The 14,980-nt window shown below is 37.0% G+C and overlaps 1 protein-coding gene across 3 annotated transcripts; it reads right to left on the reverse strand.

Moving 5' to 3' along the window:
• Positions 1-340: 340 nt before the first annotated feature.
• LOC136766585 (protocadherin-10) lies at positions 341-12,607 on the reverse strand. 3 transcript variants are annotated; one of them, XM_066720152.1, is made up of 5 exons: positions 9,821-12,607; positions 8,604-8,662; positions 8,104-8,210; positions 2,709-3,008; positions 341-1,319 (listed from the first exon to the last, which is right to left on the reverse strand). In XM_066720152.1, the coding sequence occupies exons 1-5, from the start codon at positions 12,152-12,154 to the stop codon at positions 1,300-1,302; spliced, it is 2,820 nt and encodes a 939-aa protein (XP_066576249.1). In that variant the 5' UTR covers positions 12,155-12,607; the 3' UTR covers positions 341-1,299. The 3 variants fall into 3 exon arrangements, with proteins under 3 accessions (XP_066576249.1, XP_066576248.1, XP_066576247.1); XM_066720151.1 differs by having other exon boundaries at positions 2,851-3,008; positions 9,656-12,607; XM_066720150.1 differs by having other exon boundaries at positions 9,656-12,607.
• Positions 12,608-14,980: the final 2,373 nt, after the last annotated feature.

Genomic DNA, 14,980 nt, shown 5'->3' on the forward strand with positions numbered 1-14,980 from the left:
AGTTTGGAAGAGTAATATTATACTCACTATTCACTAATATTTTAATCACTATTTTAAACTTTAGTGTCATACAAAGTTTGATATATTCTTGTTGTATCCTGTCAATTCAACATCCCCACCTCCATTTGCCACAATTTTCATTTTTGTAGTAGTCCATTTAAAATGTAAATTGAGGCAAATGGAGGTGGGGGTGTGGCTTGCAGTAATGGGTACTTTACTGAAAGAGGTAAAGCCAAATACGTAACCAAAATGGCATTGCTGGAAGAAATGTATAAACTGAATAGTTTAAACAGAAACAAAGAAAAAATAACAAAAACACGCAAGCCAAAATATTCTGTATTTATCTGTTTATTAATCACCTCTTGGCATTGACGTGTGTGTGTTTGAATGTATGTATACCTTTGATATTTAGCTTTTTTAATTGCCCGTTTCTTTTTGGTTACAATAACACAGAATTACCATGATGTCAAATCTAATTTATTACTTCCTTTTATTTATAGACATGAATTTTCATATTCCAAAATGTAAAAAACAAAACCAACAAAAATTAAATTGGTGGGAGTGAAAATAAGGCCTTCCAAAATGAACTCCCTGTATCACGGTATGCCTTCTATAGCACTGGATGTCAGTTTATGAAACTCTATGGTGGATAAGAAACTGACCATGGATACCACACTTTCAGAAAAGTATATATATTTATATATATATATATATAGATTTATATTTATTTAGAAGCTTTGAAATAGTACAGTAAACACTTCGCACACATGATATAAACTACAGAATGTCTCTGATTAAGTTGTAGGCCAACACCGTTCTGACCCACTAGTGAAAAAAAACATGATCACAATCTTCCTTATAAAGTTGGAATAAATTTGGGAACACCTGACCACACAAAAATAATATAAAACAGTCAAGTCTAAAACAGTGATATTGCATTTATAATGCACAAATATTTTTCTGTACAATTGGCTTCTCGGTGTGAGTATAAACATCTAAAGGGCTCAGTGACATTTTAAGATATACATAGTGCTGTAAACAGGCACACACAGATTAGAGAGGTGAGATGTGTCACCCCTAAGTTTTTTTTTACAGTTCCATTTCAACTCATTTCTCAGGCCTGCTGAGAGCAATAAGGTCCTAGTGTCGGCCATCACATTTCTCTGTCCCCCTTGGCAGAATAATCCAAAGGTAATGTACAACTGGATGGCCAAGATAATGAAGTTGAAAACTTGATGCTTTTGTTGGTCGACTATTGTGCAAATTCATGCTGTCTCAGGTATGTCCACGCGAAAGGGACTAGCAAATCCTTTTCCGCGCTGTAAGCAAAGAAAATGCATGGATTAAGATCAAGTCTGCTTCAAAATAATATTAATAAGACTAAAAAAAACTTCACAAGAAATAAACAAACAAAAATGTGCCTGTAGAAAGCAGTTAAACAGTTGGGGAGATGGAATGATGCTGCAGTAATTATTTATCTACTTTTGACTAAGATAAAATTGTACAAATGAAGGCACATTGCTAAATTAGTCAAATATCATGCAGAACAACATTTGATTATTACCTTTGGGAAATGTTATTAGCATAGATATTGCATGCTCATTTAATTTAACATAGCTACAGTGGGTAATTCTTTAACTTTGCTGTACATAACTGGATTAGGAACGTGAGAAAATTAAGTCGGTTTCCCCTTCCATCTAAACTGCTTGACATGTCTCTATCAGCAGTTAACTGAACGGATGAAATATGAATCCAGTACTAATAGCAAATTAAGTTACTGGTCAGAAATAGCTGCAATGATGTATCTATTGTGAATTTTTTACAACAAACCAGCTTTTCAAATTACGTGCCATTAAGATTACACATTCTTTATTTTATTTACAAAACAGTATATTAAATGTAAAGCTTATTTTTAAATGCCTTTGTCAATACAGTGACATATTTTAATTACATATTTTTTAAATTGGAAGATGTTTCTAAAATGTTTCCCCTAAATAGGGAGATCTAATGCATAGAATAAAGCAAGTTCAGTCAAATAGTTATTGATTTATTATTATTATTATTATTATTATTATTATTATTATTATTATTATTATTGTGTTTATTTTGTTTATTTTGTTTTAACTATAGGTATACATGGTCTAATGTATCAGACTGGTTCACTGTATTTTTTGCAAATTCTCTTCTCAGACATGGAGAAAGATAATCCCCTGGTTTGATTTTTTAAATATTACATATACATATATTAAAAAATATATAATTTCCATTTTAAAATGAGAGTTCCAGACTCTCCAGGCCACTGTAGGTAGATGGAGAAATGGAAGTAAACCATTCTGTTTTCCAATGACAAGTCACAACAGACTAATTAAATCAAATTGCTATCTAACTCTTATTGAAAGATTTTACAGCCAAATTGTATATATATATATATATATATATATATATATATATATATATATATATATATAAGTATTATACACAACAAAACAATGGGAAAACACTGCATAGGTAAGAAATGTATTTTAAAGACAGGTAGACAGATAGATAAAGAGGAAAAAAGATCAAATGAAAAGGGGTTTTTATTTGGACAGTATTATAGCTTTAGAAAATGGAAAGATTAGTGGTAGCGAAAAGAATTTAATGGCACTTCCAGCCATTTTATGTTTTTGTTGCATTGGATCTGATTGAAATTAATTACTAATACTCACACAAATAAGGTGGTTTGTAAGGCGCACGTGTGCTAGACAGAAGTGCATCAAACTCTTTCCTCTCTAGCGTGCCGTGATGTGACTTCTCTTTGCCAAAGGTGGAGAAAGATCTCTCCCCAGTTTGCTCTTGAGTTTCAAATACCTCAGTGTCTGGCACAGAGTCCATTCCTGGAACATGCAGATTGCTACGATAATCTGCAGCCTGGCGGCCATCGGATGGCACAAAGGAGGGCATCCAGCATCGATCTGAGTGCCCTAGGGCTTTGCACTCTTCTGTGCAATTTGAAAAAAGATCAGCGCCTAAAACAACAAAATCAGGAGGGGAAACACATGAGCAAATTGTCTAACCAGGGACACACTTTCCACACACTGGGGAAGCACGGAATGTTATTACTGTTCAGGTTTTTGTTTCTTTCTGCATAATAGATATGTCCATAGAGAATAATTCTGCATTGTACACTCCTTTTGAGAATAAAACCCCTTCAATTAATCTTTAATTTCAAATTAATTCCATGCACTAACTGCCTTGCAAGAGCTGTTCAAACTCTCTTAAAGCACTCAATGCTGGCTGCATGAGGGTAAATGTTTATAAATGTTTGCAACTGCAAATCCCCCAAAACACAATTGCTTAGTGTTTCAAATAATTACTTAATTTTAATTTACTAACAAATACATGGAATGGCATGATAAACCCTTTTGGTAACATCTGCAGATTGGGTTACAAATTTCAAACATGATGACAACCATGAAAAAAGGAGAAACATCTTGATCAAAGCACATGTAAAGACATAAAGAAAGTAATGTGGAGTCACATCTCGTGGCAGGAGCTTTTCTACTGTAGATCAAAGAGGTTAGTTACAAGACTGTGCTCCTGCTGATAAACCTTGCACCATGTTTTTCATGGGAGTGTTATGATGAAAATAAAAGGTCAAATCTTTTTTCTCGCTAGAGATAGATCAAGGAAGGATCTTGAAGGTTCTCTTAAATAATAATAATCAAGAACTTCACAAAAGATTTTTAAAGAAAATTGAGCCATGTAAATGACATTCAAATGTCTGCAGAATATTTAGCTGGGTATGATTCAGTCCTAGAGATCAATCACACTTTTTACATTTAAAGGTTGTAAAGTGGAATATATTTCAAAATGAAAATAATAAAAGTTAATTCATTAAAATAAAATAGAGGTTGTTGTAAAAGCCTGAGAAAACCTCAATGAATTCAAGTGAGGCATGGTAATGAAGTATCTACATTGAATTTTACTTTTAAATAATTATTCTTAAAATACACATAAAAATATATAGCTTTAAATTGAACTGTATGAATGTAATATATTCTTGATAATACACACACACACAATATATTTATAAAAGTCAGATTTAATATACAGGACAGCAAAGTTATCACTGAGCTACTGTAAGAAAAACACAAAATAAGCTAAAATAAGATAAGTTTAAATCATGAAGCCAAATTCATTTAGGAGAAACTGGTATTCTAGCATTTTTTATTGACGCATATCTGTTAATGATGAGTTAATTGGCAAATATCTGTCTCTGAAAAAGGTGCTGAATGCCACCTTCTGAGTTATATATATATAATCTCATGGCTTCTTGCTTAACATGAAAAACTAACCTCAATTATATAATTTAATGCAATTAAGATTTTGTTTTGTCATTGATTTTAGTATATTTAAAGAGGGAAATGCAGGGACAAAAATATACATTAAATTATATTTTTAAAATGTACAGCATGCATTAACTAAAAATGCAAGACCAAACTATTCATCCAAAATACAGCTGCAAAAATGTAGGATTATACACACCACTGTTAAATCCATCCTATGTCTACTAAATCGGTAGAGCAGAACCGAATGCCATACATGGGCATTTGACTCCTAGATTCAAGGATCTTTTATACCAATAAGTGTTTGGGTATAATGTATATGTATATATATATGAATATTACCCTTTTCCATATGATGGCTATTTATATTTAATTTAATTGAAAGAACCATCTGTACAAACTATACTGAAGTGTTAAAAAAATAAGACAGCGAGCCTTCTAGCCTTGATAATAAATGCAAAAGAAATAGAAAATACTAAGGAAACAGTTTTTTTTAAATGTTATGAATGTAACTGAAGCAATACATTTCAATCAGCATCTGATAAACACTTAACTTCATGGTTTATACCCCTCAACTAGTACTCCTGACTCTGAAATCAACAGGTCTTGCAGCTTATTCAATCGAGGAGGGAGAGGGAGTGGGATGTAAAAGCTAATCCCCCCTAAAATGGCTTCTTTATTTTTAAACTCAGTAAGAAATTTAAGCATTGCAAACCCAAGCCTTGATAATAACCTTCATTTGATAATTGGTATGCAGAGGTCTGAAAATAAATTACTGATCAGTGAGCTGTTACAGAGTGCTAACGTGAACTGCAGACAGAATAAAGGATCACAGCAAGCAGCAGAGACTACAGATACTTGGACAATACTTAAGTTCTTAGAACAGTGCTGCTTGTCTTTACTACGTAAACATTAGAGTCCTGTAAACCTCATATATGATGAAGGCTGTTATAAACTAAATATATCATTATTAAATAAACAGACAGACCCACAGAGAAGCTCAACTAAGCATTGTGGGTGGTACAGATTAATTCTGAACAGTGTCTGTTTACTTTGATTATTATTATTACTACTACTAGTAATAATAATAATAATAATAATAATAATAATAATAATAATAATAATACATAATGTATATATATATATATATTAGTAGTAGTAGTAGTAGTAGTAGTAGTAGTAGTAGTGTAGTGGTAGTAATAACAATACAAGTAGTAGTAGTAATTATATATATATTATATATATATATATATATATATATATATATATATATATATATTTCTAACATAGCAGCTGAATGCAATGTCAAATTAATGCAGACTGAAAAGTACTTACTCTGCCAAAACGCCATATAAATATTTTATATCATCAGAGAATTCAATCTATGTGAATTCTTGGAATTCAGGGTGGAAATAACCTTGTAAGGTTCATTACTATTTATTCATTGGGTTGCATCCTGTGAGAGGTTAAATAATCCCTGTCAAACTTTGAGTTATAACATAAAAATAAAAATATATTTTGTAATAGCACAAGATACTCATATTGTAATTAACTGTTTATCCATCCATTTACTTCAAAGTGTTTAAAACATATGCTTGCAAATCCCATATATTACATTTACATAGTAGTATAATAATATTATTATTTTTATTAATAATAATTGTTAAACTTCCATTCAATTATATTTTCAATTAGATCTTTTAAGCAGAATTCAGCATTTTAGCAAAGCATAACGAGGGAATAAATTAAGAGACAATAATTAAAAACCTCAGCTACCAATTACCTTCATTATCCATTCCCACCTAATAAATATATATTATGGACATTAAATCTGTATGTATGTCTAAAATGTAATGCCCGCAGAACTACTGGACATTTCGGTCTCCCCAGTAAAAGCCGAATACATAAAATGCCCGGTCAACAGTAGGCTAAGATCTATAGACCTGACTTCTATTCTTCTAGGTGTCTGTTCATGGCTGATTACTTTTCAATAAAAAATAATCTCAAATCAGCAGTCAGTAACAAATCCAAACTTGAGCCCCACTGTGTTCAATCCATTTCTGAGGTCAGTTAGTCACAGTTTACATCTCACAGTGGCGGAACACACTCTGTGTGATAGCACGTGTAACAACAAGAAAAGCTCCAAATTATCTTAAAGCAGAACATGTTTATGTAAAGATGTTATGAAGATAAGTATTCCCAGTTTGGAAAAAAAATATCTTCATATAACACACACACTCTATTGCAATCCTAATATATATTGATTACAAAACTGTTTCTACACCACATTGTCTTAGTGAGGAAGATAGCAAATTAATGGTTAGGTTCTCAGATACTAGATTAATTTAGCCAAAGTCTAAAATGTGCTCAAGTCATATCACAAACAACCATAATGGTAATGAATATTATATTCTTAAAATTATACAGTTACAACGAAGTAGAGCTAATAAATTATTCTGTTCACAGAGGCATGCACATAGATTTGTCAGATTCAATCTGTTATTATTTTACATTTTATTTTACTCTTTGGATTTGCTGAATTAAAATGTTGCTGGATCACATACATTTTATTCCACAATTATTAAGTATTATCATGCTCTGAAATGGCCGTGGAACATGTTTTGCTGTAATACAGGTGATCCACTTTAGTGTGGGACATTTCTACATTCTGTAATGTTAATTTGGTGTGAAAGTTTGCCGTTTTCTAAATCACATTCTCTGTTCATGTGCACGATTCACCATTTCTAGATTCATGACCATTCTTTCTAAGATGTTTAAATACAGTTCATTTAAATAATAGCCATGATGGAATATCAATTCTTGAGTAAACAATTTGACTACGGGTATAATAAGGAACAAAAAAATATATAATAAAGAAAATAAAGAAAGGGAGTTAGAATGAAGAATAAAAAAGAGCCACACGAATGAATTACATTTCTGCGCCCAGCTTATGAATTGACTATTTGTTTCTAAGCAGCATCTGGCAGAACCTAGTTTATCTAGTTCCCAGACCCTAAATAGCAAATCAATTCTGTTCCAAATTCCGTCACGTCCCTCAAGTAGTGGAAGGCTAATGGCGATCCAAAAGACCTCATTAAGGCTGCATATTTATAAACAGCCGAATTAAATTAACTGAGCCATTCAGTAGCCCTATTGTTCTAAAAGTGTTTCCCATATAAAGAACTAGTGAAGCAACAAGGAAGAGATTGCCTTTGTCAAGACAACTGCGTCTCTAAATGTGGGGCAACAGCACATTCCCCCACCTAGTGCCACTGCTTCAATTCACCCAACATGCCCAGCCCGATTAGACACAGTGTGTGTGTCTGTGTCAGGATTCATCAAGCCTCTAATACTAATTACAACACTCATATCTGCACTAGAATCAGAATATGAAATAACAGAGGTAGGTGTGAACTATGAATCACTGGTATCAAACAAAATAAAAACCATCAAAAGAATCAGCTTTATGTTTCACAATTATTTTTTTCTTAATCTGAGAAAGGTATGTAGACGCAAATTAATATATGTCCATGGCATTTGCTGATTAGCACATTCTAGTGATAAGTGACTTTAACATTTGAATAAAATACCCAAGCATTATCTTAGCAATTAACTTGTTGAGCATAATCACATACCACAGCTGGTCCTCTTTAATATTTTAGCTTAATTACTGCTTTGGAAAACATATAAATATAGATCTATCAATCACACATTGGCTTTATGTGTTTATTTACTCTTTAAAAAGCAATAATAATTTTAAAACGCAAAGACTTACCAGATGCATGACCTCGATTGGTGGCATCATGGTCACTGTCTCCTTGTTCACTATCACCATGTCCACTGTCTTTAGAACTCACTATATCTGCTTCCTGGAAAGCAGAACTAAAAAAGAATAGAAAAAAAGAAATAAAATAAAATACTCAGACTGTCACAGGAACCACCGCACAGCACAAACTAAATAAATATTATTCTGCCATCAAATGGCCACATGTGGTGTTACACTTAGGGGAGAGCTTTTTTAATACAAGTCCGGTTAGAAATTGGTTAACACCCCCACCCACCCACCCCCTACCTCCATCAAACACCCAGACCTTATTGCTCATAAACGTATTTGATCGCATAAACTGGATGCACATAACACGTTTTTAGCACTAATCCGATGAGATAGATTATCCACAGAGGCGTTGGTGCTCATTTCCCTGCATTTTCAGTGTATTTAATACCTTTGCCACAGCAGTGGACAGACAGCCCTGCAGGCTTGCTACATAGTCTTACCTGTTAACACGCCGCGGTCTATCAACAAGGTAACTGAGTTCAGCTCGCTGGTGTTTTGTCTATAAGATACAAATGCCATTATAAACACGGAATTTGACATAACATGCACGATTCATATTTGGAGCAATTGCAAAACTGATGAACATACATGCATGCACTGTAATAATCCAAATGTTTTACACCCTCAATAAAAGCAGTACACTGGCTGGGCGACACACAAGTGTCTTGGTGATCTTTTGCTCTTAGCAACCACAAGCAGGACTGGTTGGAAACGATAATGTGCTGAAGTGAATCGACCAAAAAGATCTACTATAGACGGACCTTTGTTCTGGTGTTACACTGCAGGACCGTGCCAGGCATACTTAATTCACATTGGCAGTGTGGGGACGGTGCTTCCCTCACCAGCAACCTTTCTTTTTGCATCTATCTCTCTATCTATCTATCTATCTATCTATCTATCTATCTATCTATCTATCTATGACAATGCAACTACACAGAATTAAGTTTAACTACAGCTATTTCCTTTTTTTGATCCAGTGTTTCAAACATGGGAAGATAACGCTTAGGGAAACATGAATACATCAGAGGGTTTCAACAACATTTGCATCCCTGCTTATACGAGTAATATCAACTCTATAGATGATTGATCAGCGGTAAGCCTGTATGTGAAGGCTTCTCGGAAAAGACACTTTAGGAAGTGGGCTGTCAATCTTGTCTGTGTTATGTGCTTCTACGGAGACCCGGCTCACTCCACTGGTCATTTGGATATTTTGTATCATTATTATAGCAACGCTTCCACAATGTGTCACGCATTATTACATCATACAGTATTCTTTAAATAAAAAATGCACAGAACAATAACTTAGAAATTGAACAAACGGCGGATGTGTGTATATGTGTATGTCTCCCTGTTTGTACATACATATGAGAATAAAACATTTAGACAAGGAAATGTAATCCCACTTTATACCTTCTATAAATTATTATTATTATTATTATTATTATTATTATTATTATTATTATTATTATTATTATTATGCAATTGATCTTACCTCGTTTGATAATATGCTGCCGTTAGATATGATGTCAGGCTGCTGGTCTGTATAACCTGTCACTATGGCTCCACAGGGATTGTGGTCAGTGTCTGTGCTCCTAGCAGGACTACAGGGCTTTAGGAACATGAGATCAGTTTTGGCCGATTCCGGTGTGAGACATACCTGGTAGCAATAGTTCTGGTTTTGATGATGGGAACCAAAGCTCCCGGATTCCTCTACTGGGACCTGGGCAGTGTTGGTGACATTAGAGCTCTGCACCAGCATGATATCTGACTTGCTAAGCTTTTTCTTCCTGGCTCTTGCCTGCCTGCTACAGCAAGAACTGCAGCAGAGGCAGCAGTCACTGGCCAGACACGTGTAAATGTTCAATTTTTTGTCCTTTTGACATCGGATGGCCAGTACTATCATCGCCAGGAGGAAGATAAAAGACACGGAGCCCAGGGCGATAATGAGTATCAGAGTCAAATCGAGGGACGTCTCTTTAGTTTTGGGGGACCCACGATCCCCACTGTGGCCTTCCACAATACTGTCCACTATGAGAACCACCACGCTGGCTGTGGAGGAAAGAGGTGGCTGTCCGTGGTCCCTCACCTCGATCAACAAGTCGTAAGGGTGATGCGGGTCTCTTTTGCTGGGGACCCTTCTGGCAGTCCTCAGCTCACCAGTCCTCCAGTCCATCCGAAACATGCCCATTTCATTTCCCCTTAATATACTATAAGACAGACGAGCGTTTTCTCCATCATCTGCATCCATGGCCACTATCCGGGTCACCAAATAGCCAGGTTCTGCAGATCTGGGCAGATGTTCTTTGGCTGTGCCGTTTTTGCCAAGCGGGGCAATGACTGAAGGCGCATTGTCATTTTGATCCACTATGATCACATTAACTGTCGCATTGGTGGATAACTCAGGGCTGCCGGAGTCTTTCGCCTGAACCATGAAGCTGAAGTCTTTCAATTGCTCATAATCAAATGATCTCAGCGCGTAAAGGTAGCCGTTTTCAGAATTGATTGACACATAGGTAAAAACTGACATGCCCTGAATATCGCACTCCAATATGGAGTAAGAAATATAAGCATTTTGCCCGATGTCGGGATCCACGGCGCTTACTGCATAAATATAAGCCCCGGGTACATTATTTTCAGTCACATAGACATCATAAATGGGCTGCGTAAATCTGGGAGAGTTGTCATTTTCATCTGACACCTGCACTTTAATGGACTTGCTCGCTGTCTGGGACGGGGAACCCTTGTCTTTTGCCACCACTGTGATGGTGTATGAATCGGCATTTTCCCTGTCCAGAGGTCCATCCGTAACAATGGTGTAATAGTTCCGAAAAGAAGACTTGAGCTTGAAAGGGACGTCTCCCAGGATCTCGCAGTGGATCTGCCCGTTTTCCCCGGAGTCCTTGTCGGTGACGCTGAGCAGGGCGATCACGGTGCCAGGGGCAGCCTTCTCGCTCACCGACTCGGTCACTGTGCTGAAACTAATGTCCGGGGCATTATCATTCACATCCAGCACCTTGACCAGGACTTTACAGTGGGCTGGCACAGCGTTAGGTCCCAGATCTTTCGCCTGCACGTAGATTTGATACATACTGCTCTCCTCAAAGTCGACCTCCCCACTCACTTCAATCCTGCCCGTTCTGGGGTCGATATTAAACAGATCCTTTACTCTTGGAGAAATGTGATTGCTAAAAGAATAGACAATTTCCCCATTCTGTCCCTCGTCCATGTCGGTAGCATTTAACTGAATGACCAGAGTGCCCACTGGCGAGTTTTCGGGTAAGCTGACCGTATACACCGACTGATCAAAGACTGGCACATTATCATTGGAGTCTAGCACTTTAACCACCAGCAGCGCCGTGCCAGTCCTCTGGGGCAGACCCCCATCCACTGCTGTTAGTACGTACCTGTGCACCGCCTGCTGCTCCCTGTCCAGTGGCTTTTCCAATACTAATTCTGCAAACTTGTTCCCATCACCTTGTGTTTGCACATCGAGGTAAAAATAGCTGTTGGTGGTGATTTCATAGGTGCGGAGCGCATTGGTGCCCACATCGGGGTCGAATGCGCTCTCCAGTGGGAAGCGGGTTCCAGGAGTGGCACTTTCCGAAATTTCAACAGTAATGTCAGGTTCGGGGAAGCTGGGGGGGTTGTCATTGATATCCACTATTTCGATTTCCACACGGAAAAGCTCCAAAGGGTTTTCTAAAAATACCTCCAGGTGTAGAAGGCAGGTCGCACTCTGTTTGCAGATCTGTTCCCTGTCGATTTTCTCATTCACAAAAAGCACCCCGTTCTCCAAATTCACTTCGAGGTACGGAGTCCTGGAGCTGGGCACAGTCTGAAACCTGCGAGAGGAAAGTTTGGTGATGTCCAAGCCCAAATCCTCGGCAATATTCCCCACAAACGTGCCATGGTCCTGCTCCTCTGGCACAGAATAGCGGATCTGGGAAACCACTCCATCCACGATGCAGAGCAGGAGAAATAACACAATCATCTCCAAATTAGAAGTGCACTTGGATTTTTATTCCTTCTGTATGGGCTGAGAATTTCCCATCACCTCTGTCCGGAAAAAAGGCGAAATCTGTAAAGCTTCCCGCATCAGTTCATTTCCCCTTTACACGTATAACACCCGAAACATCTCTGCTCAACTTTGCTGACAGATACAGTCGCTTGATCCTCAACAGTTATTTTGGTATACTGAATTGTCTGAGCTTTGGCTTCAGAGAAAACACTGTAATGCAGCAACAGCGCATATCCCTTATAAGTCAAATAAAAGGAAACAAACAATAAAATATCCTCAGTGGATATATGGATGTTTTGCAAACCTTATTTCTAACCCACAGATTGCACTATATCTTTTTTTTTTTTTTAATCTGACTTTTCTGTATACACTCTCCCTGTCCCAGCCGCAGATCCTCTGATCTCCGCTGGCAGACTTCTGAGCTCCAAGTGCGCAGCTGGTCTGTTTTTGCGCAGCGCTCTCCTCCTACCAGCCAATGGTGGCCACCGACACCCACTGAGGTTTCCCCGGATTGGGGAATTGCAATGCCAACCAGGACTCGTCACAGACCCGAAAGGACTCGTTTAGTAACCTTGCAAGGTTCAATTCATTCAATCGCATATCCGAGGAAAGAGTTAATGGCCAGATAGGAAGACTAGGGAACGGAGAGGTGGCCAAATTGCCGAACAACCACCACCTACAATCGGGAGTGGATGCAAACATAAATAATCTTCAACAATGGATAAGTAATATGTCATCCATGGCGTTATGAATAATAGCTCAGCAACATTATTGGCATGATCTTTTTTCCAGCTCTTTTTTTTTTTAAATCAGAATCACTCGCTTTTCTGGAGAAGCAAAAATACTATTTCCATCAAGCTAAAAAGCCCAAAATGTTACGATTTACTTCATTGTCTCCAGGATTTAAACAGCTATAGCTAAAACGTCTCGTTTATAAGCGTTTTCATTGTATTATGTATATAAAGGACATGCAATACTGGACGGGATATGCTTTTCATAATAATGGTGTGAATTCATGGACTTAGTTTTAAAATAGCTTGTTGCTCACACGTCTGATAGACTGCCCCTGCCGACCAGCCCAGCCCCCGAAACCTCCTGTAAATAACTGTTTCTGAAAGCATGTGACGTGCTCTTCTCACAAGGAAAAAAACACATGAAATAAGCCTTCGACTATTTAATAAAATGGTAACATTTGTTGTTTTCCTTTCCAGCGTAGCGCAATTGCTTTTAACTTCACGGTGCCATGGCATTTTCTTAATTTGATGCCAATGTTTCCCTTCATATATTACAAATTCGTTGGCACATGGGCGGATTATCTTAATTATACTTTTCAACAGTCTATACAATTAAACATGGCATTGGTGCTGGCAAAACGACAACAGCAATAATAACAATAACAACAGTAATAGTCAATGTAGCTGACTATGGCACTTGGAGGAAAGACAGCTGTGTTATTTTTACTAGCCTCACGTCCACTATACAGACGGGAGCGACGGTTAAAAAAGTAAACTGTGATCAATAAAGAGATGATGAATATTAATGCGGCTGCCAATCCATAGGGGTGTCGTGGGGGTTAATTGTCCACTTGCAGCGGGTAAGAGACGCTTAAAGGCTGCGCCGGCGGACTGATGAAACTGCTGCTGCCTCTTGATCAGGATTTGAAGACTAGCACACAAAAACGAGAGCAATTATTGTCACGATCATTTGGTGTTGAAGCCCGTGCCTAGGTGGGGCTTCTTTTTCATCTAATCATATTTTCACATTTGATTAATACTAGTTTGTATTTGATTTGTACTGATATATGTGTTTTATGTTTTCATAATGACACATTCAGTCCCTCAGTTAAATATTCTGTATCGAGCTTTGCTGGAGCATTTTCTGTAACTGTTGCAACTGCAGACTAAATCTGCCCCCTAGCGTCTACATGTGGCAATAGCTAGATCTTTAACCCCACTTATCAACATTAAGTTATGCAGTGGCATATTATTTTTATTTTTCTATTTGCCAAAGATGACATGCACGCATACATACACACGTCACTGAAACGTCAATTTTTACACCTATATAACTATACATGCAAATATACACCAGAGAACAAACCAGCTATGGACGTGCCCATTTTAAATTGTGAGCATTAAGGTTTCCAACAGCTTGGAAGAAGACCATTACTGAAGGACTCCCCTGAACGTATTTAATGAGGCTAAATGGTTGCTCTTGAAAAGCAAAGTAGAGTAGGTAAAGTAAAATTGGAGTTAAACACTTAAAAGTCTGAAAACCCACCCTTTATATGGGGAACGTTTAATCATTAAGCATGTTACACCATTGCATCTGCCGTAGTGTTAACAAGAGGATCATTTTGAAAGGGCACACTATGTACCTGGCTAACAGAATGAAAACATAATAGCTATTCCTATACAATAAATGTACAGAAAGAAATAATAAAATGCCATTCAGTCAGTCTTGAGGTGCTGAATATTATTTGGTGTACAGAGGCCTCTCAACACCACTCACATGTAGTATAATTATGTGATGTTTTTTTCCCCGCCAATAAAATATGCCATACAACCTCTTTGTCAGATTTGTTTCAATTTCTGTGTTAATAATAGGCTAACATTAATCTGCTTCAGCAAAAAGGGGTATAATTGTGATAAATATCAGATGATCAAATACATAAACAAGAAATTGTGCACACAACAGAAGCAATCTCTTTCCATGGGCAGGGTCACATCCCTCAATTCTGTATAGGCTACATCCCATCTGATGCAGAGTAGAATTGCCCTCAAAATTTCTGTGACTGAG

Source organism: Amia ocellicauda, chromosome 13 (assembly GCF_036373705.1).
Source record: "Amia ocellicauda isolate fAmiCal2 chromosome 13, fAmiCal2.hap1, whole genome shotgun sequence".
Lineage (NCBI taxonomy): Eukaryota > Metazoa > Chordata > Actinopteri > Amiiformes > Amiidae > Amia > Amia ocellicauda.